The sequence below is a fragment of the Chrysemys picta genome, chromosome 11 (assembly GCF_011386835.1).
Source record: "Chrysemys picta bellii isolate R12L10 chromosome 11, ASM1138683v2, whole genome shotgun sequence".
NCBI classification, from domain to species: Eukaryota; Metazoa; Chordata; order Testudines; family Emydidae; genus Chrysemys; species Chrysemys picta.
Window position 1 is genome coordinate 14876449 of NC_088801.1, and position 23647 is coordinate 14900095.

Here is a 23647-nt window from a genome sequence, read left to right on the forward strand (position 1 = left end):
TGAGGCTTTTGTAAAGAGAAATCATGCCTCACCACTCTGTTAGAATTCTTTGAGGGTGTGAACGAGCATGTGGACAAGGGAGATCCAGTCAAAATAGCCTACTTGGACTTTCAGAAAGCCTTTAACAAGGTCCCTCACCAGAGGTCGTTAAGCACGCTGAGCAGTCATGGGATAAGAGGGAAGTTTCTAAAAAGAATTAAATAAGTTCAGGGAGGATAGCTCCATCCATGTCTACTAGCCTAAACCTCTGCCCGAAACTGAGCCTGGATGACAGGAGATGGATCAGTCAATAAATGTCTTGTTCTGTTTATTCCCTCTGAAGCATCTGGCATTGGCTGCTGGTGGAAGACAGGATACTGGGCTAGATAGACCATTGGTCTGAGCCAGTGTGGCTATTCTTACGTTCTTAATTAAGATATGCTCTAGTCACTGAACACACATAGTAAGATGGTCCCTACTATAAATAACTTACAGTTTAAGTAGACAAAAATATATAAAGATAATCTCATCCCCAATTTTAGAGATGGTAAAGTGAGGCAGACAGACTACATTGCTTGCTCTCCCCCCCCCTCCCAAAAAACCTGGTAAAACCAGGGAACTGAACCTAGATCATTTGCATCTTTGCCCAGTGTCTTCATTAGAAGGCCAACCTACCTCATCTTTTCACAATTCCACATTAAGGTTGGAGAGATTCTAAAGGACCAATTTCGAGTAGGAAAGCAATGTAGATGTTTCTCTTAACATCATCCAGACCCGTGATATGGATGTGACTGAAACCACTAGTAAAATTTGAACCACTTGTAGCTTTGGAAAGAACAACTATTTCAGAGTGACTTTAATGCTGGTTTGAGAGTTTGGAGTGATAGGGCTGGAATCCAGAGGCCTCTGTAAATCCAGAGTACAGGTAAAGAAGAAATGATCGAGAGAACTCTTGGTTGACCTAATCAAATTGCCTCAAATCCTGATGTGGGAGGACCAGCTACAGCAGTGACTGAAAATCACCTCCAAGCCCTTCAATCAATTTGTGGCTTCTTCAGGGAGTACTAACAAGGCTATGCCAATTATGTGATCTTTTATTTTGAAAATCTGCCTTTAGGAACTAGATAAACCTTCAACATGGTTCATATCGGCTCCAGAACATCCTTCATGAAGAACTAAGCGGCCTGACGCTTACTCTGATGTGTAGCGCTGTGCTTAACACTTCGCTTATAGCCGGATGAACATCTACCTTTTGCACACTGCAAGAGGCACTGCAGCATCAGGGCCTTAATGTCCTAGTGTGAATTCAGTCATTAGAATTTCACTGTTCATTATGAAATTAAGCCATCAATTTATGCAAGAAACAGGGTTTTAATTAGTGTTTTTCTATTCATGGTGAAGCAAGTATAGATAAAAACCTGTCCTAGCCTGCATCCAGCTCCCAAAAACCTTGCTATCTGTGTTAGTAAATCTTCACTGTCTACCTATGACATTTTGCCCTGAAAGATCTGAAAGTGAGGAGTTTGTTTATGCCTGTCTAGGACCGCACCGTATTACAGCATTCATAAGAGATGATTGTATCATGACAAATTCTTTCACAATTATGAGTAGTATCTAGGCACTGGAAAATTCCTCTACGGACTTGTTCTGGAAAATGTCAAAAAATTTTCTTCCAGTTTTGATCACCCCTTTAACTAGCTTAAAAAGTCCAATTTCTTTGTCAAGGTTCTTGAAGAGAGAGGAGGCAATTTCTCAAGGAATACAATATTAGTTCACAGCCTATCAGTCATTCTTATGAGACAAGCCTTGAGAGTCTGATGGCTGAGGTCTATTAACTGCTCACAAGATTGATAACAGGGGAAGCTGTAAAGGAAACTGTAGATTTCCAATCAGTTTGATCTTTGAAACTTATAGTAACATCCTTGTAGAAACAGACGCCTGATCTGAATGAGCAGATATTCTATTATCAGATGTATTTTTCATTAACGATGCATTAACCAGGAAGGATATCTATGCATCTATACAATCCAGTGAGCTGCAGTCCTTGTCTTTCAATACATATGTACACTCACCTCTGGACTTACTCTTCTGATTAGTCAGGAAACTGAACATGAAATAGTGGAATATGTAAGTATTCCCATAGATACAGACTGAGTGCAATAAATCTAGGATTTTTAAGTAAAACCAACTATGGTCCCTCAAGATGGAAAATGTACATTCCAAGCTGTTGGCAAAGATGTCCTCTTCCAGGGCAAGCTGATCCCAAACTCTATGGCAATGTATTCCGGTTCCTGAAGCTCTCAGGTATGGCAGAATGAAAATTCAGTGACATGTTTTAAAGGAAGTTTTATTTCATTGAATATGAAAATACAATCAGTAGAGTGGCCCCTTTATTTCTTTTGACACTATTTTAAACTGAACCCATGTACCTAGTTTTCATTGTGCTAGATTTCAGTATTGGCTGCATAGCTACACTGCAAAAGAGGCAGGGTCGGACTGGGGGCTGTGCAGCTGGGTATGGGACAATTAGTTTTCAACTTCCAGAAAGGTGAACCTGTGAGTGAACAGCACTCTTATTTTTAAGCTGAATTCACAGAAGACTCAAGAGCAGGAGCTCTCTCTCTCCATGGCTTTCACAAGATCACAGTTAAAGGCAATGAATTCAACTCTGGGCATCTAACCAATAGAAAGATGTAGACAAAATGGAGAGAGATCACTTGCTATTGTTTTCTGATTATGGGGCTGGAGGATGTGACAGCTGAGAAAAGATTATGAACTAAGGGTGAAATCCTGGTCCTACTGAAGTCTGTGGCAAAACTCCCATTGACTTCAACAACGAGGGAGAGGAATTGTTTAGGGAAGCAAAAAGAGAGAAAACTAGGAATAAAAGTTTTAAGCTAAGGGAAAGAAAAATTTAGGATAGCACACACTCTCAGTAAGAGATTGCCTTCCTTTATTAAAAACTAGATTTGAATAAGACAACTTTCTTTGTATAAAGGAAGAGTGAAATATTGCTCACTGGCAACATTCAGTTCTGAAAATATTAAGAGAGTCTTGTAGCTAACACACAGGAGTTCTGGGTTCAGCTCCCATTTGCAAAACTGGATAGCTTTCACATCTAGACAAACCCTTACATATTATGGTGTTATATACTTCATAGGTATTTCTAAAACACGTTAGAGACTTTTTAACAATTATTTGTATAAGAATATAACTTGGAGTCAAGGATCAGTGCCCCACTGTGCTAGGTATTAGAGAGAGATCTGATCAATGCAGTTTTAATTTAAAGAACAGCTTCTGCTCCTCATTGCAACCAGTGAAGCTTTAAGCCTTTAAATCCAAACAACTTGATGTATCAGAAATCCAAACTTCTTAACTGACAAATTTATTTTTAAAAAATTTGTAGCTGAGGTTAGCCTTAAAAGGGCCAGATTAAAGAAATGTTTCTTCATAGTGCTACAGGTATGTGTTTAATTATTTATAGGATAATAGTGATAATAGAATGGTCATGCTCCTTCTCTCAACACTAATCGGTTCCCTCCATAAAACAAAGGAGTCAAGCCTTCCTATACAAAGTCTTTCACTTTTACGTCTGACTTGCTGATTTAAAAACGTATTGCCTGTTTTAGTGAATTAACTATATTCAAATTAACACATTCACAATCTGTTCACTTTTATACATCAGTATTAAGATTGAAAAACGGAATGTTTGAGTGTCAGGGAAATTCCTACCGCATTTTGGGAGTGGTGGGGAGGGTAAAATGAAATTTGAGCTGCTACACAGAGAGATGCTGCAGGATTATGGAATCAGGATTCTGTGGTTCTGATTTTTTTTTTTACTGACTTACCCTAGCAAGGTGGGCAAGTCACTTAGCATCTTTGAAAGAGGGCTAATGCTATTTCCCTACTTCACAGTGGTCTTATGAGAATACTACTTATCTACCAGGGCAGTGATATTGAGGAGAAACATGAAAAATTAGTCCAATGATTAAATCTATCCACCAGAGTGAAAATACATGCCCTGTCATACTCTGCAATTTAAAGGACTAAGTTGGTTGTGTATTGTCCACTGTGCAAAGTATTTAATTGTAATACTGTCAATCAATTTACTGCCCTCGCTCTTTCTTACTACCATACTGGTTTCTTACCCTTCCCCACCTCATCCTTCCCAATAATGTATATTCTGTATCTTACCCTGTATTTTCTGTCTTTTCCACTTCTCGTTCCAAGATCTCCCTATATTTACACCCTACTTCACCTTTCTAAATCTTACATACACGGTGTTGCATTCACTCAATTCTGTGACTATATCTTTGGCTTTACTCACTACTGATCTAAGGAATGGCTACTAAAAAGTAATACACTTACAAAATATAGTTGCAACAGTTCTTGTTGTACCCTCTTCATAAAGGATACTATAAATTAAATTAAGGTGTATCATTTTATTTGCATATTCTTGTTTTAAGTGAATATATTTTAGAAATTATATGAGATGGTTAAATTTAAATCTAAATTTGAGAGAAGATGCTGAAGCAAACAGATTGCTCCTCTGGAATATAAATTAGCATATTAACATAATATCAAAAAGCAGTTCAAGCATGTCACATAATATATACTATTAAGTTTGCTTTTGTAGTCTTGCCATTGTACTCTTTGATACACAGACCAAAGTGTTTTCCTTGATGGTTTAAAAACACATTATGCTCATAGAAATTCTCTGCTCGTCAAGAATTTTCATATTCTTCATCGTATTTACTAGAAAAAGCAATCAGTTTTGTAGCTTTATAAAGAAGTCCAGTGACCCAAGTAAACAAGGATCTTTTATTTTGTGCTGTAAAAATAGTCTCAGCGACCTGCCATCCCCTTTAATTTCTGAATACTCTGAAGGACTCTTGCTATGCACAACCATACTGTATTCAGAATTGCCTTTTTTGATGGGTGCTTAGACAGTGGAGTGAGGAAGGAAAAGGGAGAATATCTTATAGAAAAAACAACACTGAAAAATGTGTTCTATTTTCAGGAACAATTTGTTTAGCTTGTTTATGGTAAAAAAGGTTACATCCAGCTATCCTCTCCTTTGTGATGAAAGTTTCCCAAACCACTTAGTTTTCTCAGTCTGTTTTCTCCTGCGTAAATGCTTTTGAAATGAGTTATAATATATGGCCAGAAACCAAATGTAAAATTTTAAAATTTAAACAGAGCACAGCTTAAACCTGAGCAATTTGCAAAGGAAATATCTGTAAGATTATTTTCACCAAGAGAGAGTCTATTTTAATGACAAAAGTCATTTCAATGGACAGCTTCAACGAGAAAACTGCCGGCTGTCTGACTTTTTCTTGTTAACGTGTTTGAAGATTTTGGATTTGTGGACATTCTTGGATTTCTGGTAACCAAATCCTCCACCTCCGCCTCTTTTTTGCAATCTTCTACCTTGGCTGCTGTTCACATCTAAGAATTTTTGGTTAAGGAATACAGACAATAAACATTAAACTAACTTAACTGTCACATTTTTCAGTATGGTGGGATGCTTTCAGGGGAAAAGAATAATAGTGTGCCTGGCATTTTACAGAGCAAAAACTTAGTGGATGCAAGGGTGGAGAAAACCTGTCAAACTGAAAACTCACCAAGTGTTTGTTATTCCTTTGATTGTTTTCTATTTTTCCTTCTTTCAAACTGTTTAACTCTGTTCCTTCTCACACAATGCACTGCACTAAAGCTATAAATGGGTCAGCCTTTACCACCAGTAGTTCTGAAACAATTTGAGCAGTCTCTATATTTTTCTTTCCCCAGGACAATATGCCACAACCATTACACTGAAGAATGTATCTCATTGTGCAAACCCCACATTAGTAAAAGAGGAAATTACTCTCAAGCATATACATGTAATATTCCCAGATCCACTATATATGCAAAAATTAAAATGCTGTTATTCTTGCCCTGCCATACATACATAGTCATGAACAAATATTAAAACTGGCAAATAACTGGTTAACTTCTTCTATAAAACTATTCTCTTAGGGTTAGGACATGCTTAGATAATTAATAGTAAAACTATCATTTGCATTTGGATACTTCAGTGATGTGCATATTAGAAATGTTAAGCAGATAGATAAATTAGTTTTGACACATTGCGATAAAAGGATACTGAGATCAACAAACGGAGGGACTTTGAAACCAAACGAAAGGGAAACTTTGGGTAGATCCAAGTTATTGACGTTATAGATCTGTTTCAGAGAATGGGAGTCATAAGCTCTAATGTATGCTTTGTATGCTTCCTGAGCTGACTTGTGAAGGAAATAGTTCTTCTCAATCAATTTTTCAAGCTGGAAAAAGAAAGGCAAGACAGTTGTATCCAATTATGGCTGTAACCAGTTTATAAATTATACAGCAAATAACTCATTTTGCTTTAGGGTGACCAGATGTCCCGATTTTATAGGGACAGTCCTGATTTTTGGGTCTTTTTCTTATATAGGCTCCTATTACCCCCCACCCCGTCCCGATTTTTTACACTTGCTGTCTGGTCACCCTATTTTGCTTGTAATTTACAATGAGTACATTAACCATAATATTCACTTCAGAAAAATTGATAAAGCTGTATTTCACTGTAATAGTTCAATGTGTCTTTATAAATCAGAGGGGAAAAAACAATTTGAATTACATTACATAGCCTCAAAAAGTAATCTTAAAAAGTATTGTAAAAATAATGAGTTACACTGTCTGAATGCATTCTCTTTAGCTTAACTTTATAGCTATATTTAGATGGTACAAACAAATCTTAAAACTAGGGAGCTTGGAATTAATGGACAAAGGTGGCCTACGAAGATACGCGTATGTTGCTAGATTCTACCACTAAAACAGGCAATGTTAGCTTCTCCCTTGATGCACATCTGAATTTTCTCCTTAAATTGAAGGTTTTTATTATTTAGAATTGACAAGACTTATTGTTCTCCATGTACCAACTAACAACAAATATTCAAAAAAGACGGCAAAATTCCTCAAAAATAATAGACCAAAAAACCGCCAGTGCCCAAATACACTGCTTCACTAGTTTCTGCATTTAGAATCAAGTGACAACCTTCTGAAAAATAAACAGAGCCTCTCTCTGAAATTCAACTCAACTTAAGCAGAACACAAACTGAACGGTGAGCCCATCAGTTCTGACACTCTAAGTTAAACCATGATCTTGCTGAGTCAGGATTTCAAGCCAATTGAAAAATCATATTTATAGAAAAATTATTGCATAAAACCAACATTTATGTATTAACTGAAAAACAGCTCACTCCAAATTTTAATTTTTTTTCTAAAATGTAATTCAAATTAGTCATTTTTATTACTGAATGTATGTACGTATAACATGGAATTCTTCCCACATTTACAAAAAATGCGTATTCTAGTCTACTTGGATTCCTACTCCATGCTCATCACCTTATAGCTGAACATTAAACAGATCTATCTTCCACTGGATTATGGCAGCATGTAAATCAGGCCAGTTAAACAGGTTCCTACTATGCATTATAGAATTTACAAATGTCATTTCTAGATTTTCCTGTTCCTGTAGAGGTACAGAGTAATCCTTTTATGAAGTATTCCATTACTGAAAAGTAAATGGAACACGTACATTTATTCAGTAAGGGAAAAACACCCTACATTTATTGTGCTAGGTACACACACTTTATCCACAAATATAAACCTCTATTCATAAAGTCAAAGATATGCTTAAAATTACTATGGCAGATTAAACTGTCATATTTAAAAAAAGAAAAAGACCTGTTTCTAAACAAGCATATGTTCATTCTCACTGAAGTCAATGACAGGTGACCTGTACGTTATGAGGGCAGAATTTGATACTTCAAATGAAACAATGTATCTGAAATTATAACATGGTGTCATAATAAAGTCATGGATAGCTGTAATGACATGAGGGCTTAGCACTTAAGAGCAAATATCTAGAGGAATCTTTCAAATCATGTAAGCACATTTCCACAATTTCTTTAAACCTTCAATTGCTTTGTAAGAGCAGGCTAGTCTATACCTATAATCATTTTCATGTAAAAATTCAGAGAACTAATATGAAATAACTTTATACCTGAGACTGGATGTCTGAAATTTTGGACCAGGAAAATTCAAATTCACTTAATGGTACCTACAAAGAAAAGAAAAAAAAAAAAAAGGTGTTTAGATAACTCTTACACAGTATTATATAGCCTAAACAAGAAGGAATAAGTTACAGCATTCACCTAAAGAAAATGGTAACTAAGGCCCCATCTACACTAGAAAAAGTGATACTTGTATAGCTATAACACTGTCCTTGGGAGCCAAAAAATCTTACCACATTATAGGTGAAACCGTGTTATACTGAACTTGCTTTGATCCACCGGCATGCGTAGCCCCCCCCCCCCGAGCGCTGCTTTACTGCGTTATATCCGAATTCGTGTTATATCGGGTCGCGTTATATCAGGATAGAGGTGTATAACTTTAATACTGTTAATATGCCCTAGTGTGGACACAGTTACACTAGTATAATATCTTATACCAGTATAAACACTTTTATATCCATATCATTGTGGTCCAGACTATGTGGTTTTGCCACTTTAATTATACTGGTATAATTAAAATAGCAAAATGTTCTAATGTAAACAAGTTCTAAAGGACGGCAAGTTAAGAATATGCAGATAGTTGACTTCTTTTCATTATTCAAATAATGTCCTTTAAAAGTTCCTGTAAGTATTTTTGCAGGGCTTTTTGCTGCAAAGCATTCTATCACCAGGGTGAGAACAGTGGGTTTTCCACAGTCAGGTTCTGAACTTGAAAACGATGGAAAAAAGTGAACCACTTTTTCTATATGAATAAAGGCTTGAGATAGATATTTTGAAGGCATTTCAGTCTCTTTCCTGCTGCTAAAGAAATATCAGGTTTTTAATCAGAGCACATCATTAGCAGCAATATTTACACTAATGTTCTTCTCATTGAAGGGACATTTCTCCTTTATGGTAATGAAATGTGGCAGTGACTCAGGACTGAGAAAACAAATGAAGAATTGGTAAGTTTAGCAGCTGTCCTGCCTTTTGATATACTACTGTCTGAAACTTGTGATTTTTTTCCTGCCATTTCTTAAAATAGAGACTTTTAAAAATATATTACTAGGGTTGTGTCTTCCTTGTAGCACCACGTACCTAGTGGCTTTGGTAGAGGACTCTCAGAAACATTTTTTCCCTTTTGCAGCACATCGTAAAGCTGCATTGTCAAGTGATTCCAGCTACACTGGAATTTAAATGATTATTTAGTTTCTATTGCGGTGGCCACCTTGCATTTCTATTAAATTATTCAGTTAAACATTTTCTAAGCAATAAAATGGGTTTCGGTTAAAATACTGAAACACTTGATTAATCATTACAGTTTCTACATCAAAAAATTCCAGCAGCATAGTAAAATACTATACACGACTTTACCCTGGCTTGCTTTAGGTAACGAAGGAAACCCAATTCTTCTGGTCGTAAAATGAGTAGAGCATGTCCTCTGCCATTTATACCTCTGGCAGTTCTACCAACACGATGAATGTATTCCTTTTTGGAAAAAGAATAGTTAAAAGTGTAATAATTTGAAATCAAAATTCTTACGCCAAGTAATTTCTTTAAAATTAACACTATTACTATCTCCAGAATATGCTAATATCAGTGCAGATGATGGTCAAACTCAACATTTAACACTATGCAAAATAAATATTTCCATGGTCCTGGGTCAATGGGATCTGCTTTTGACTCTTGCAAATGTGAACAGCCTAACAGAAAAACAAACTTAATAGTAATGCAGCTATGGGGTCTCTCATCCATAATGATGTAAATTCTGCTCATCACATTGAAATCTACTGATAAAGAAACCAAGTGCTGCAAACCTGAAGCACTAGGTTTGATGAAGAGACACTCAATTTAAAAAAATCCATTTGAAAATATTTTACTTATTATTGTTATAGCCAACATCTATGATTACTGTAACTAATTTTTCTATTTTTTTTTCAGTTTGATTTCTTTGTGCAGTTGTTTGTATGGGTCTTTCACATAGTAACAGGAAGAAAAACTAAACTGGAAAAAAATCACAAAAATTGTCAGGGGGACTTAAGGTCAAGGATGCAACTTTATAATTCTTTTGACTCATTTTTAAAATTAACTAAACTAAAAGTCTAAGTACACATAATTTTTTCCAACAGGCAATCATTTTAAAAGCATGCTGAATGCTTCAAATAAGTGGTGCATTCAGCACATGAATTGCAAAATCAAGCATTTTCCAGGAACAACAATAGAAAGTCAGTTGTTTGATGCAAACCCTGCCTGAGCCTTAACAGTTTTCTGCAGAAGGGTAATTAAGTCCATACTTTCTCCAAAAGTGTGGAACGTTAAAGACAAATCAGAAGCATTTGCAGGAGACAAGTTACCTTTGGGTCATCTGGAGGGTCATACTGGACAATCCAATCAACTTCAGGAATATCCAGTCCTCTGGCAGCTACATCAGTGCACAGCAGTATTCCAGAATCTGCATTACAGAACTGGAAAAAAGTGGTGGTCCGTTTAGTTTGTTTCTGCTTGCCCTAGGAGAAAACATTCAGGATTGAATTAGTTAACAATGAAAAAATTCTGCAAATCAGCCTTCAGAATTATAGCTTTACATATATACAAGAAATATATTCTCAGACACTGTGTGGTTACTAAGAAGATTTAAAGCAATGTGTTAAAGCATCTTTCCATCTATCCGACTCATACATACCCACACATCCACGGCTTTTAAAAGCAGAACCATTTTCATAGTGCATAAACAAAACAGGCTGATGTACACCATAGAGCAACATAAATGCTACTTTGGAGGAGGTTACATTGTACATTCTAAAGCAATAAGTGCTCAATCCTCCGAACACACAATGCAATGGGACTAATTCAAGGGCTTAAAGTTAAGGATATGCCTAATTGTTTGAAGGATCAGAGAGTAAAACAGTAACACTTGCAAGATTACAGAGAAATAGAAGAAGGGTAAGATTCCTTCCTCCTCACCCCCGATTTAGCACTTCCATTCAGAATGCAGCACAAAGACCTTGGTAGGACCCAAAAACCCCCCAAAACAAACAAAACACACTGAGGTGAGTTAACAACGCAATTATGTTTGTTTCATAAGGTATTTATCACCTTAAATCAAATATACAATTAGTCCATATTCCCAACTATTTAGGGCTGCAGTTGTGATAATATAACAAAATAAAAACACGTATCCAAGTGGGGACGCAATGGAAGTCAACATTTAAAAAACAGTTACCAACTGAAGAGATGCCTGAAGTGTGTGGCAAAAAAGAATTATTGTTTCCTTTTTGCAAATTCTACCAAATATAAATACCTGCCCAGGTGGCTTGCTTAGTAAAGGGGAGACTATTAAGCAAAGACTAATGCTAAACTAAAAAACAATAGTAACATTAATTTCCACATAGACAATGAAAAGCTCCACTACCTCCACAACACGGAAGCATGATGAAATCAGTTTCAGTGAGCAAACTTGGAATCTCTAAACTTGATGTTTGATGGAAAATGCCCTTTTAACACACAACTCCAGCTCAGTGCCAGAAACCTTGTTTTTCAGGTGCATATTTAAAAGACCAGCTTTAAGAGAAAGCTGGTTTGAAAGGATTAACTTAGGAAAATACTTACATGAATGGCCATGACTGGCAAGTCGATATAGTTGAGTAGTTCATAGTGGTATTTCACAGACATACATGACGAGAAAAATACCATCAGCTTTTTCTTCCGATTCTTCTTGAGGAATGTGAAGAGCAGAAGGAACCTTTTTTCGGATGGACACACTACATATCCCTGGAAATCATTCAAGGCCAGTTATTTAAAACATGTATGAAATATGCTTTTGTTTCAAATAACTCAATTAAGTCAGTGCAAACAAATGGAGCTTTAAAACACACAGTTTAAGTCTTTGGTTCTACAGCAATATTAAACAAAACTTTCAGACACCCATGTTCCCTTTTTCCCAGTCTCACCTTCTTGGGAACTGACATCCACATAGTACACTTAATAAATTATCTAATGAAGAGACGCATACTAGGGAATTATTGATGAGTAGAAGTTATGTTGTTTATACAACAACAAAGATGTTCCAAGATTTTTTTTATCACTGTAAATAACACACCTTACAATATCTATCCATCTCCTGGGTCCTTAACATTCAGAACTTTTTTCAAAGCACATTATTTAAAAAGAAATTCTGCTACTAATCCAGTCTTTGGCATCTCTGGAAAGGTGATGTAACAACCTGTAATTCTGCAGCAACCCTCCTCACCTCACAGTATTGAAGAGATGGTGAATTGAAGCTCTAATTCCAAAGCTGTTGGTATTGCTTATCTTGCAACATCTACTAAATGTAAATAATTCCTTATAAGTGGCTAATGCCAGAGAGATTTAATCAATCTACTAGCAGTTGTCCAACCAGGATGACCAAAGGCCACCTTAACTTTAAGACTATACTTTACATTTATAGAATGCACATAAATCAATGTTTAGAAGTAGTTTGTGCACATATTACATCTATTTTTACTAGTAGATCTGCTTAACTTTACCTGTTCAAGACCATCTACTGTTGCTGTTTCCTTGTTATCATCAACCCCAACATACAGTGGCTCCTTTTTCAGCGATATCTTAGCCAGGTCTTCAACCTTTCGGGTTTGTGTAGCAGAAAAAAGCATGGTCTGTCTGCGCTCTGAAATAATTCACAAAAAATAATCTCACTTTTGCAGAGAATTATGCAAATAGCAGAGACACAAGATGCAGTTACAGGGCTCCTGGTGTGTGTTTTGCCTGTTTTCCTCAGTGGGTGGGCAAATATAGGTTTTACTATATCATGTCTGTCTCTACTACAACCACTATCAATGTAATTTACACTATGTAGTACTCATGACCTACAAAGCAATGCTTGTTTTAAAAAACATTTAATACCTATAAACCCTAAGCAGTCCTTTCCCTTCAGGGGCAGGTTAATATTCATTTGCACTGCTGTTTACACAGAAAATAGCAATCAGACCAAATCAGATTTTAATTCTAGCCCGTATAACTGCATATTTTTTCATTCATATAAATATCAAATATTTTTTGTATCCTCAAAAAAAACTTCTGAAATTCATTGCAACAAGGTAACTAATATGTTATGCAAAAAAGTATTTATTTTATCAGTTTTACCTTTTAAACTAATTTCATGGTACAGAGGTTATACCATACCACCATACATTACATATGTACACACATTACTTTTGCTGTGTGGGACAACCCCTATGCTGAGCCTTGCTGACCTCACTGGGACTGTGCACAGGTGCAAGGGGCTGCCTGCCTGGCTCCCATTGCCTTATACAAACATAGACACTGATCCTGCAATATTTCACTCTTGTCTAAATGTATGGGGGTTAGGGAGGAAATCAAGCACAATCCCTTTTACTTACGATGCAAAGAACAATAACAAAATTGATTCCCTATAGTTTTAGCCTCTCTAGTTATCAGTATGAGTGGCTATTCTACTCGTCTTTTGTTGTTTGGTTTTACATACTGCATATTAAGTTGCTACTACTCTTAAATACATCAGACTGCATATTTACTAAAATGCACTTGTTGCATGTTTTCCTCTGTTTCTAAGATGAAAGAGTTCTTCAGTGGTTCGGAGAAAGACTGCCTGCTATAAAAGAGCAATACAAGGAGTAATAGGATGAAATTTAGAAAAGGGAAAGAAAAAAAATCAGGTAAGGATCAGGATAAACTTCCTGAAGTATAGTCTCTGAATATGTGTAGGAGACTCCCAAGTGAAGGGATGGAAACCTTTTAGCATGCGACATTTAAACTGTGTCAGAAAATACTGTATGGTAGGGAACAAGCCTGCATTGGCAGAAAGATGCCCTAGATAAAAATGAAAGACACCTCTTATGTTAACTTCTATGGGCTATATTATTTCTTTAAGGTGCCCAGGAAAAGCCTGTCCTTCAGATAAATGATGGTCTGATGGAGTGCCTACCCCACACAGGCGATGAAAGGGTTAATGTGGTTCTGAGACCAATTAACCCACCTGGTTACACAAGGGGGATGGGTCAACCCTAATTAATGATGAAACCAGCTGGGTTCTATAAAGAGAGGAAGTTTGGAGCAGAAAGAGGCTGCAGGGAGAAATGCTGCTGTCTCTGTCCTGGTAGTAGGGAGTGACAAGACTTGTAGGAAATAGGAAGCATTTTGTAAGGTGAGGAGAAAGTCCACAGTAGGGCTTAGTAGGAAGAAGTCCAGGGAGGAGACAGCAAGGAGTATGGTGGAGTGAACCTTGACTACCTGTCCTAGGGTCCCTAGATTGGAACCCAGTGTAGCGAGAGAGGCTGGGTTTCCCTACCAGCCACCGGTAAGGTGGTGTAAAGCTCTGAAAATGAGATATGGACTAATGGGAGCCCTGAGAAAAAGATGTATGGACCACTGGACCCAGAATTGAGGGTGGCAGACTGGATGGAGGGATCAGACATTTGTTTTTGCTGGACTTTATCATCCCTGATGGGATGGGACTAAATATGACCTGATCAGAAGGTTGAGTTGCAAGAAGAAGCAGAGTACTGCAGGCAAAAAAAGACTGTCAGCAGGGGGTGCTGTACGAGGAGAGCCTGCTAGCCCACATCCAGCCATAAGGGGGTGCTCCAGTGGTGAGTTGACCTATCTATAGATGGTAGAATATAACAAGTTTCTGCTGACTACTGAATTAAGACGTGTGTGTGTGTGTGTGTGTGTGTGTGTGTGTGTGTGTGTGTGTGTGTGTGTGTGTGTGTGTGTGTGTGTGTGTGTGTGTGTGTGTGTGTGTGTGTGTGTGTGTGTGTGTGTGTGTGTGTGTGTGTGAGAGAGAGAACAAGCATTAGACAGTGTAGGACAATCGTTCCAATACTAAAACTACTATACCCGAAGCCTTTTCTCCTAGTTCTCTCCTTCCTTGACCAACATGCTGCTCAGAAGGTAACATGATTTCTAGGAATGACACAGATTTTTACTTACTTGGCAGAAGTTTTATGATCTGTTTCATTTCTTCCTCAAACCCAACCTCTAGGATGCGATCGGCTTCATCAATTACCAGACACTGCAGGTTCTTGAACATAAACCCGGGGGTGTTCTACAAGATTTTAATGAACACAAAGTCAGCCAGAGAATCTACATATAGGTGGGATTTTTGTTTTGTTTTGTAAATACATAAGGCTACCTGATATTTTACCTACCTGCATGTGGTCCAGAAGTCTACCTGGTGTTGCCACTATAATGTTGATCCCATTTGCAAGTTTCTGTGCCTCAGCTGATCGATTACTGCCTCCCATTATCAGGCCATAGGTGTGAACATGATGAGTCATCAGTTCTTTCAGAACTCCATAAGTCTGCATGGCAAGCTCTCGAGTAGGTGAAAGAATCAGAACACCTGTTCCTAAAAAAGAAGTTGCTCATTTCAGCAAAAATTAAACCAAGTAATCCTTCCCTTTCTCCTTAAGAATAACTTCAACTTAATTGAGAAGCACAGAGAGCCTTACCATTCCTAGGCATGAATCTTAACTTGTAGATGAGCTCTATGGCAGGAATGAGGAATGCAAGTGTTTTGCCACTGCCCGTTTTTGCAGCTGCTAGAATATCTCTGTAGGTGGCATAATTAGGAAGAAAATATTTAGTTTTTCATTGTCAGCAACATTTAAAACTTCAGTTACTTTTGTAGAAAAAAAATTAACAGCTCAAAGGTTTGATAATGGTAAGTATTTAGCCATTCAAAAACCACCCTGGCCAACTGTGACTGGAACCATCCAATCAAGGCAGAGAACTTTGGTCACCAGAGCAGTCAACTTGCTATGGGATTGGCTTACAGACTCTCTCTCTCCCCCCGTGACTGACATTCCACTAGTTATGTTCGATGGGAACAAGAGATGGAACTTTAACAGGTGTAGGACTTACACCAGGGTTTCTCAAACAGGGGTCACTGCTTGTGTAGGGAAAGCCCCTGGCGGGCCGGGCCGGTTTGTTTACCTGCCCCGTCCGCAGGTCCGGCCGATCGCTGCTCCGGGCCAATGGGCCCACGCCGCTTCCACCAGCTCCCATTGGCCCGGAGCCGCGATCGGCCGGACCTGCGGACGAGGCAGGTAAACAAACCGGCCCGGCCCGCCGGGGCTTTCCCTACACAAGCAGCGACCTGTTTGAGAAAGCCTGACTTACGCTATGGAACTCACTCACCTCCCCACTTTCAAAACGAAATGTAAAACTAATTACTACTGAGCTTTCCCCTCAATTTCTTCACACAAACCATACAAGCACAACATGGACACTCGCACAAAGTAAACAAATAAGCCTATCAACCAAACAAACTTTCTCCAGAAGGCTGGGAAGAAAGCAAGCAAATGAAAAATTAATTCTACTTGGGAATTATGTGGAAGTATCGTAAATATGTGGAAGACACTAGTACTTGGGTAACGGGGGACCATATATAAAGTAGTTAGAACACATGAGCACTAAAAAAAACCACGACTTTTCTAAAAAATATTACAACATAACTCCTACAATCCAAATAGGTTGTATCCCAATACTTTTAAAAACCTTTATTTTTATATAAAATATACACACATAATGAAACAAAACACATGCACAAGATGGAAATACCATATAAATAACATGTTCAATATTATTTATTTGTAAAACCTTGGGCGGGGCAGGGACGGGTCCCTGAACCTGTAGTGGTCATGCAGGACATCAATTATTAAAGTGACTAAATAGACAAATAAATGAGAACATAATCTATAAATATTAGGGACTAATATATACTAAATTGCAAAAGTATTCAATAGTTTCATGTGTGACCAGAAATCCTCATTCTTTCCGAGCATTTCTATTCGAATTTTTCATTAATGCAGTAGCAGAGATGTCACTAAGCCAGTCTGTGTACGAGGGTGGAATTGCAATCCCAATACTTTTAAGGTGTTTGCATTTCACATGGAGACAAAACTGAGGTGGAATTTTAATTACACATGCTCCTTTATTAAAAAAACAAAACAAATCTCTTTCCTACCTGCCTTCCAGAAGGGGTTTAATACTTTTATGTTGAATTTCTGTCATGTGTGTAAAGCCCATATCAGTTATTCCTTTCAGCGTGTTCTCGCTGACTAGATCAGACAGTGAAGCAAATGAGGTGTCTTCAAAAGCACCTGAAGAGAAACAGTTCATCAATCATCTCAACCTTGTTTCTTCAAAACCTGCCCACCCTCATTGGCTACTTGGCTAAATTGATCTAGGAATTAACAAGTTAAGTTTCAAGTTACTGTATCTGATTACTACAAGCAGTTTTGTCTTATGCAGATTAGTACCACTTCATCATTAAGTTAATAAGAAAAGGAAAACCAGGGGAACTAAGACAAATCAAACATGTAAGTGACATAAAAACCTCTTAAAGAGCAGGCCCTCACAAATGAAAATTAACATTCAACTTAGAAGAATCAGATATTTGCCAAACGTTAACAAGAAAAACCTACTGCAAAAACTTTCAAATTTGGCTGTTTAGAGTCAGATACCTAACTTTAAGTACCTAAGTTTGAAAAAAAATTACTTACTCTAAAGAGTTTCAGAACTTGCATTCTGGCTCTAGGCAAAAAGAAAAACAGAGATATGGAAATTCTGACAAGTTACCTGTTACACCAAGAGGTAAACTGGGCTCTTCGGCATCTTCATCCATTACTTCTATCTCTTCAGGATCCTCATTATTTTCTTCCACTTCAGGATCCTTACTATCTTTTGCATCTTCCATGTCTGCAGACGCTTGTTCTTCAATCTTTGCTTTTTTAGTTTCTGTACCTGCAATTAATTTATTTTTTGAGAGAACGAACATACCAAACAAGTCACACTTAGATATATTCTTTGCAATCATTATAATAAAAAAAAAGAGAGAATGGGATATTTATTCCCCCAGTACGTAAATCACTCATGCACATTTCAATATAGCAGGAGTTTCATTTTAGTTCATGCTTTTTATCTACCCACAGGGAGAAAAAAAATTGTTTCAGGAAGTCATCCCACAAGCTAGGGCAGGCAACACTGCATCAGTTCATATTCAGAAGGTGTGTTCCCAACCAAGGAGAGAGAGAAAAACTTAAAACAAAGTTTAAAGTTACTTCCTTTCCTTTGCAAAGCAGGCAAGTGCATAAGCTTAGCAATAGCTATAGGATATAATTATTAGTTTACATTAACTGTACACTCGTTGTAAATGTGCTACAAAAGGTTGGGAAGCGGTGCTCCTGAACAGAAAGACATGAGGTACACAGTTAACTCTGGAAATCAACTACAGAGCAAAGTTCCACTTCTTAACAGGAAATACTGAAATATTTTAACATCTGTATGATGGAGTATGTAACGTGCAGAATCCCTGTTCAACAAGTAGACTGATAACTCTTTAATATGCATTAGAGTATAGTTCTCTCATTTAGAGGAAAAACATGTCTGTTACAATATGTAAATCACTAGCTATTAATATACATCTACATTTTAAGCTCAATGATTACTTTGATTACTTCCCTTAAATGATAGTGCAGATAGAATAAATGACAGTCATTTTCATTTAAAAATAATTTGTGTTTGAAATCTTTACTTATAAATACTACATATATGAGATGCAAAAACATTGAGGCTACTACTACTTATGTTGGTATAGCTCATGTCGCTCCGGGGTGGGAATAAGCCACTGAGTGACCTAAATTACGCTGACCTAAGCGCCTTCGTGGACAGTGCTATTTCGGCGGGTGGGCTTCTCCCACTGACACAGGGACAGCTGCTCGTTGGGGGTTAATTAATTAAAAGTTGACAGGACAGCTCTCTCCCGCCAGTTTAGAGCAGCTCCACTACAGAGTTTATAGTGACGCAGCTGCACCGCTCTAAGCTTTCTAGTGTATCCATAGGTATCATTCATCAAATTCTGTTGCATGAGTTTTGTAGGGTGAGAGAGAAAATTATTAGGCCTTTCAGTGCAATTCTTAAGTACATTTTCTAATGCTTTGTCCAGCTTGATTTTTTTTTTTTTAAATGTATCATGTGGTGGGGCTTCACCAACTAACCTGGATAAAATATTCTGTTATAGTAGCATTTGCGGTCAGGAACACATTTCTGATATTCAGTTTCTCCGAGTAGTATTACTTTGCAGTTCTATTCATCTGAGAACCTCATAGCATTTTGCCCTTGCAAATAGTTAACACTTGTAGCCTTGAAAATAGGAAACAGATGACTTAAGTTGTAAATTCAGGGGGAAAATCAGTAGCAAAGATCATGAGTTATTCAAGCTGACGTGGGGTCTGTGAAAATCATGACTTTTTTAAGGTTATGTCTAACACTATGAGCTAGGGGTGTGAATCCCCTGCTCACGTACACATGCTCATGGTAGCTCAATAAGAGCTAGCAAAAGTATAAACAGTTGTGTATTCACAGTAACTTAGCTGAGCTGAAACCAGTGGGTATGTACTTGGCACAGCCTAGTCACGTCTCCAGTACCTGTGCTACCATGGCTACACTGCTATTTGCACTTGCACTAGCTCTCATGGAGCTACTGCATGTATGTATACATGAGCAAGGGAATCACACCCTTAACTCAGAGTAGATAAAGCGTTAGACATCAGACCAGTTTTCAGGACAGGTTCAGTGCTATCCTTATTGTCCCTATGCAAGCTTTCTTCCAGCCAACTGTAGTATTGAAGCTACAGCCTACTACCTCACCAGTATGACCTCTGTTTACAGTAAGGGATAGCTCAGTGGTGGGAGAGGCAGTGTAGACAAAGCATAGGACACTAAAAGATCCCTGTGTTCTGATCCCAGATCAGACAAAGTTAACCACTTTGTCACACTACTTGACCTCTTTTCCTTACTTTCTATACATTTCAAATTTAAATGCTTAATATCTTACTTCACAGAGAGGGCTGTGATGACTAATTAACATTTACAACTACATGTGTTAGGATTTTATTTTTATTGTGATGAATTCTAAGGCATATGACCATATACAGTTTATTTAGATACCTGTCCCTTCAAAACTTTCTTAAACAGTGAAGTATTCAGAGATTCATCACAAACCTTTGGGTAACACTCTTCTTGCAACAGAGAGATAGGGGTACCTAGAAGTCTTCTAGCATATGGTTTACATAAAATTGGTCACATCTGGATATAACCCCTAGGAATCATCACACTAAACTTTCCAAAAATTCCCAGGACAGCCCTAGGAATAGCTGCAAGATCAATGCTGGCTGAAGTTGGTTATACTAGTGGAGTTTTGTAGGCCCATTCAAAGACACTACTGCCAGCTTAGGGTGGAACTCAGAGGATAACATTTTAAGTAAGACTGAAGATGACATACCCTCTTCCGTGTTAATCATTTGCCTTTTTTTCTTCTTTTTCTTCTTCTTTGACTCAGAATGTTTTGCTTCTGCAGCTACTTCACCGTTAGCTATTAGTGGAGGTTGTTTTACATTCTTCACTTTAAGCTCCTCCACTGATTCTTCAGAAATGACATTGTTCGTAGCTTCCTCAGACGGATCCACAGATCTTGTCTCCACTAGAAGAAGCAGGAATGGCAAATCCAAAATAGAAAAGAGGAAGGAAATTAAAAAAAAATCCCAAACATTTACAGTTTAATCAAAATACTGGAATTGTTCAGAGAAATGGTATTAGTCACTAGCTAATATCACAGCACCTGGAACTCTGCGGTAATATGCACAGTATTAACAACAGTCAGTAGTTTGATGCCTGAGAATACACTAGGAGCTGCAGAATTCCAGAAGCTGTGACCATTCACAGTTCCAGGATGGTGCGATTACTAGTTGGGCAGGTGCTTTATTAAACCCATGGAAGACCGAGTTCAAAGTTCTCTCTGGTTTAGAACCTGGTGTCGCTGTTTCAGCTTGTAGTCCAGTGACAACTAGCTCTGCAACACCACCTCCATTTTCGAAAGTGGCCACTGATGGAGAGAACTTCCGTTCTTGACTGTCCAACATGAGAGCATCAGGGCCTCATTTCCCGAGGAGCTGAGCACACACAACTCCAAATGACTTCAAGGGGACCTGCTCCGCACCCCTGAAAAGCAGGCTGGTGGTGTTTCCGCAGGACATTCATAATCACTAGTGCTAACCAGGAGGGGCCACGTTTAAAAGGCGAGGTCAGGGACACAACTGTTCCTGGAGCCGCGCTGCCATTTACCACAACCACCAAATAATGAGCTCGGGCCGGTTCTACAGCTACAATATCGCCCCCCACGCGTTCCCGTGGGCCCCCGGCCCCCCGAGAGCTCTAGGCAGAGAAACGGGGCAGGGCCCAGGGACCGCCTGCCCGCCCGAGCTCTGCCCTGGGCCCGGCGCTCCTGGCTCGGCCGCTGCGCGTTCGGCTAGGTACCCCGGGCGCTTTGCGTGGGAGGCTGGGCCGGACCGGGCCTCCAGATATACCCCCCCCCCCGCACACACACCCCGAGTGGGACGGGCAGGGGCAGCTCCTGCCACCCCCAGCGCTCTCCGGGAGTAGGCCCGCCCGGCCCGGTACCTGGCAGCCCGGACTCGCCCCCCGGCTCGGCTCGGCTCGGTACCTGGCGGCCCGGACTCGCCCCCCGGCTCGGTACCTGGCGGCCCGGACTCGGCCCCCCCCGGCCCGGCTCGGCTCGCCCCCCGGCGGCCCCGACTCGCCCCCCGGCTCGGCTCGGCCCGGCTCGGCACCTGGCGGCCCGGACTCGCCCCCCGGCCCGGCTCGGCTCCTGGCGGCCCGGACTCGCCCCCCGGCCCGGCTCGGCTCCTGGCGGCCCGGACTCGCCCCCCGGCCCGGCTCGGCTCCTGGCGGCCCGGACTCGCCCCCCGGCCCGGCTCGGCTCCTGGCGGCCCCGACTCGCCCCCCGGCTCGCTACCTGGCGGCCCGGCTCCCTGTAGCGCCAGGTTGCGCTGCCGCAGCTTGAGGTTGCGCTTGTGGATCTTCTTGCGGAGCAGCCGCATGGGCAGGTTCCCGGCCGCCGCCGCCATCCCGCGCCGATCGCTGAGTCCGGCAGCGCCGCCGCACGTGGGCATCGGCCGGGCACAGAGCCGCCGGGGCGCCCCAGAACCGCTTCCCCCGCTCTCGCGGCCCGCAGCGGCCTCTAGCGGCCAGGAGGAGACACTGCGCTCGGGGAGCTGCGCGTGCGCGGCGGGGAGGCTCAGCGGCAGGCGCGTGCCGCTCTTCTCTGGGGCTGCCAGGCCCGGCCCTGCCGCGCTCCCTGCCCGGGGCTGGGCGAGCTCACAGTGGGGTGACGGAGGGAGGATGGGCTCCTCCGCCTCCCTCTGCCCGGAGAGGTGCTGCCAAGGGAAGGGCAGTTGGGAGTTTCTCCCCAGGGCTGGTGCAGGTACCGTGTGGATCCCACCTATGGGACACGCGCCCACCCCTCCCCCCGTGTATGGGATCCACACCCATAAGAAATCTCAGTGAACCGGTGACTGTAAGATACAGTTTTCAGTACAGATTCCGGGGGAAGGGGTATGTGCGGCTATACATGCACACAGCAACAGATCATGGATATGCACGCTGCATCATCTGTGCACAGCGACCCACACCACTGACACACCTACACTCACACACCCTCCATGCACAGCGACCCACACTACAGACACACCTATACACACCCTATCATCCACGCACAGCCATCCACACCACTGACACACCTACACTGTCCATGCACAGCAACCCACAATATAGACACACCTATACACACCCTATCATCCACGCACAGTGATCCACACCATAGACTAGGGTGACCAGACAGCAAGTGTGAAAAATCGGGACGGGGTGGGGGGGTAATAGGTGCCTATATAAAACAAAGCTCCAAATAGCAGGACTGTCCCTATAAAATCGGGACATCTGGTCACCCTACCATAGACACACCCTCCACACACAGCGACCCACACCACAGACACACCTCCACACACTGTGATCCACACCACAGACAGAAGAACAGGAGTACTGGTGGCACCTTAGAGACTAACAAATTTATTAGAGCATAAGCTTTCGTGGACTACAGCCCACTTCTTCGGATGCACACCACAGACACACCTCCACCCCCCCTGCCTCCACGCACAGTGACCCACCACACAGAAACACCTCTACACACCCTCCTCCACACACAGCGATCCACACACAGACACGGCTACACACACCCCATCATCCATGCACAGTAACACACCTACATACACCTTATCACACACAGCGACCCACAGCACACACAGCATCATCCTCGCATACAGGGGCAGCTCTATGTTTTTTGCCGCCCCAAGCACAGTAGTCAGGCAGCCTTCAGCGGCGCGCCTGCGGGAAGTCCGCTGGTAACATGGTTTCAGCGGCATGCCTGCAGGAGGTCCGCTGGTCCCGCGCCTTCGGCGTACCCGCCGCCGAATTGCCGCCGAAACCACAGGACCGGTGGACCTCCCGAAGGCAGCCTGACTGCCACCCTCACATTGACCGGCACGCCATCCCCCACAGCTTGCCGCCTCAGGCATGCACTTGGTGCGCTGGTGCCTGGAGCTGCCCCTGCTCGCATAGGGTTGCCAATTTTGGTTGGACGTATTCCTGGAGATTTCATCACATGACATAATCTTTAATTAAAGATGAATTCCTGGAGA

The 23647-nt window shown here is 40.6% G+C and overlaps 1 protein-coding gene across 1 annotated transcript; it reads right to left on the reverse strand.

The window, feature by feature from the left end:
- Nucleotides 1-2310: 2310 nt before the first annotated feature.
- Nucleotides 2311-22114, reverse strand: DDX18 (DEAD-box helicase 18). The gene is made up of 14 exons (XM_005286826.5): nucleotides 21910-22114; nucleotides 20380-20577; nucleotides 17676-17840; nucleotides 17062-17197; nucleotides 15545-15645; nucleotides 15242-15441; nucleotides 15024-15138; nucleotides 12581-12720; nucleotides 11664-11825; nucleotides 10409-10561; nucleotides 9429-9542; nucleotides 8066-8122; nucleotides 6125-6302; nucleotides 2311-5427 (listed from the first exon to the last, which is right to left on the reverse strand). The coding sequence occupies exons 1-14, from the start codon at nucleotides 22064-22066 to the stop codon at nucleotides 5282-5284; spliced, it is 2022 nt and encodes a 673-aa protein (XP_005286883.2). The 5' UTR covers nucleotides 22067-22114; the 3' UTR covers nucleotides 2311-5281.
- Between the last annotated feature and the right edge of the window lie 1533 nt (nucleotides 22115-23647).

What these genes read in the sequence shown, in the direction of transcription:
- DDX18 (XM_005286826.5), bottom strand. Translation starts at nt 22,066, where the DNA reads ATGCCCACGTGCGGCGGCGCTGCCGGACTCAGCGATCGGCGCGGGATG. An exon ending in CAGTAGATGGTCTTGAACAG is followed by an intron (nt 11,826 to 12,580) that starts GTAAAGTTAAGC and finishes AATGATTTCCAG; the next exon opens with GGATATGTAGTGTGTCCATC. An exon ending in TGCCAGTCATGGCCATTCAT is followed by an intron (nt 10,562 to 11,663) that starts GTAAGTATTTTC and finishes GTTTTCTCCTAG; the next exon opens with GGCAAGCAGAAACAAACTAA.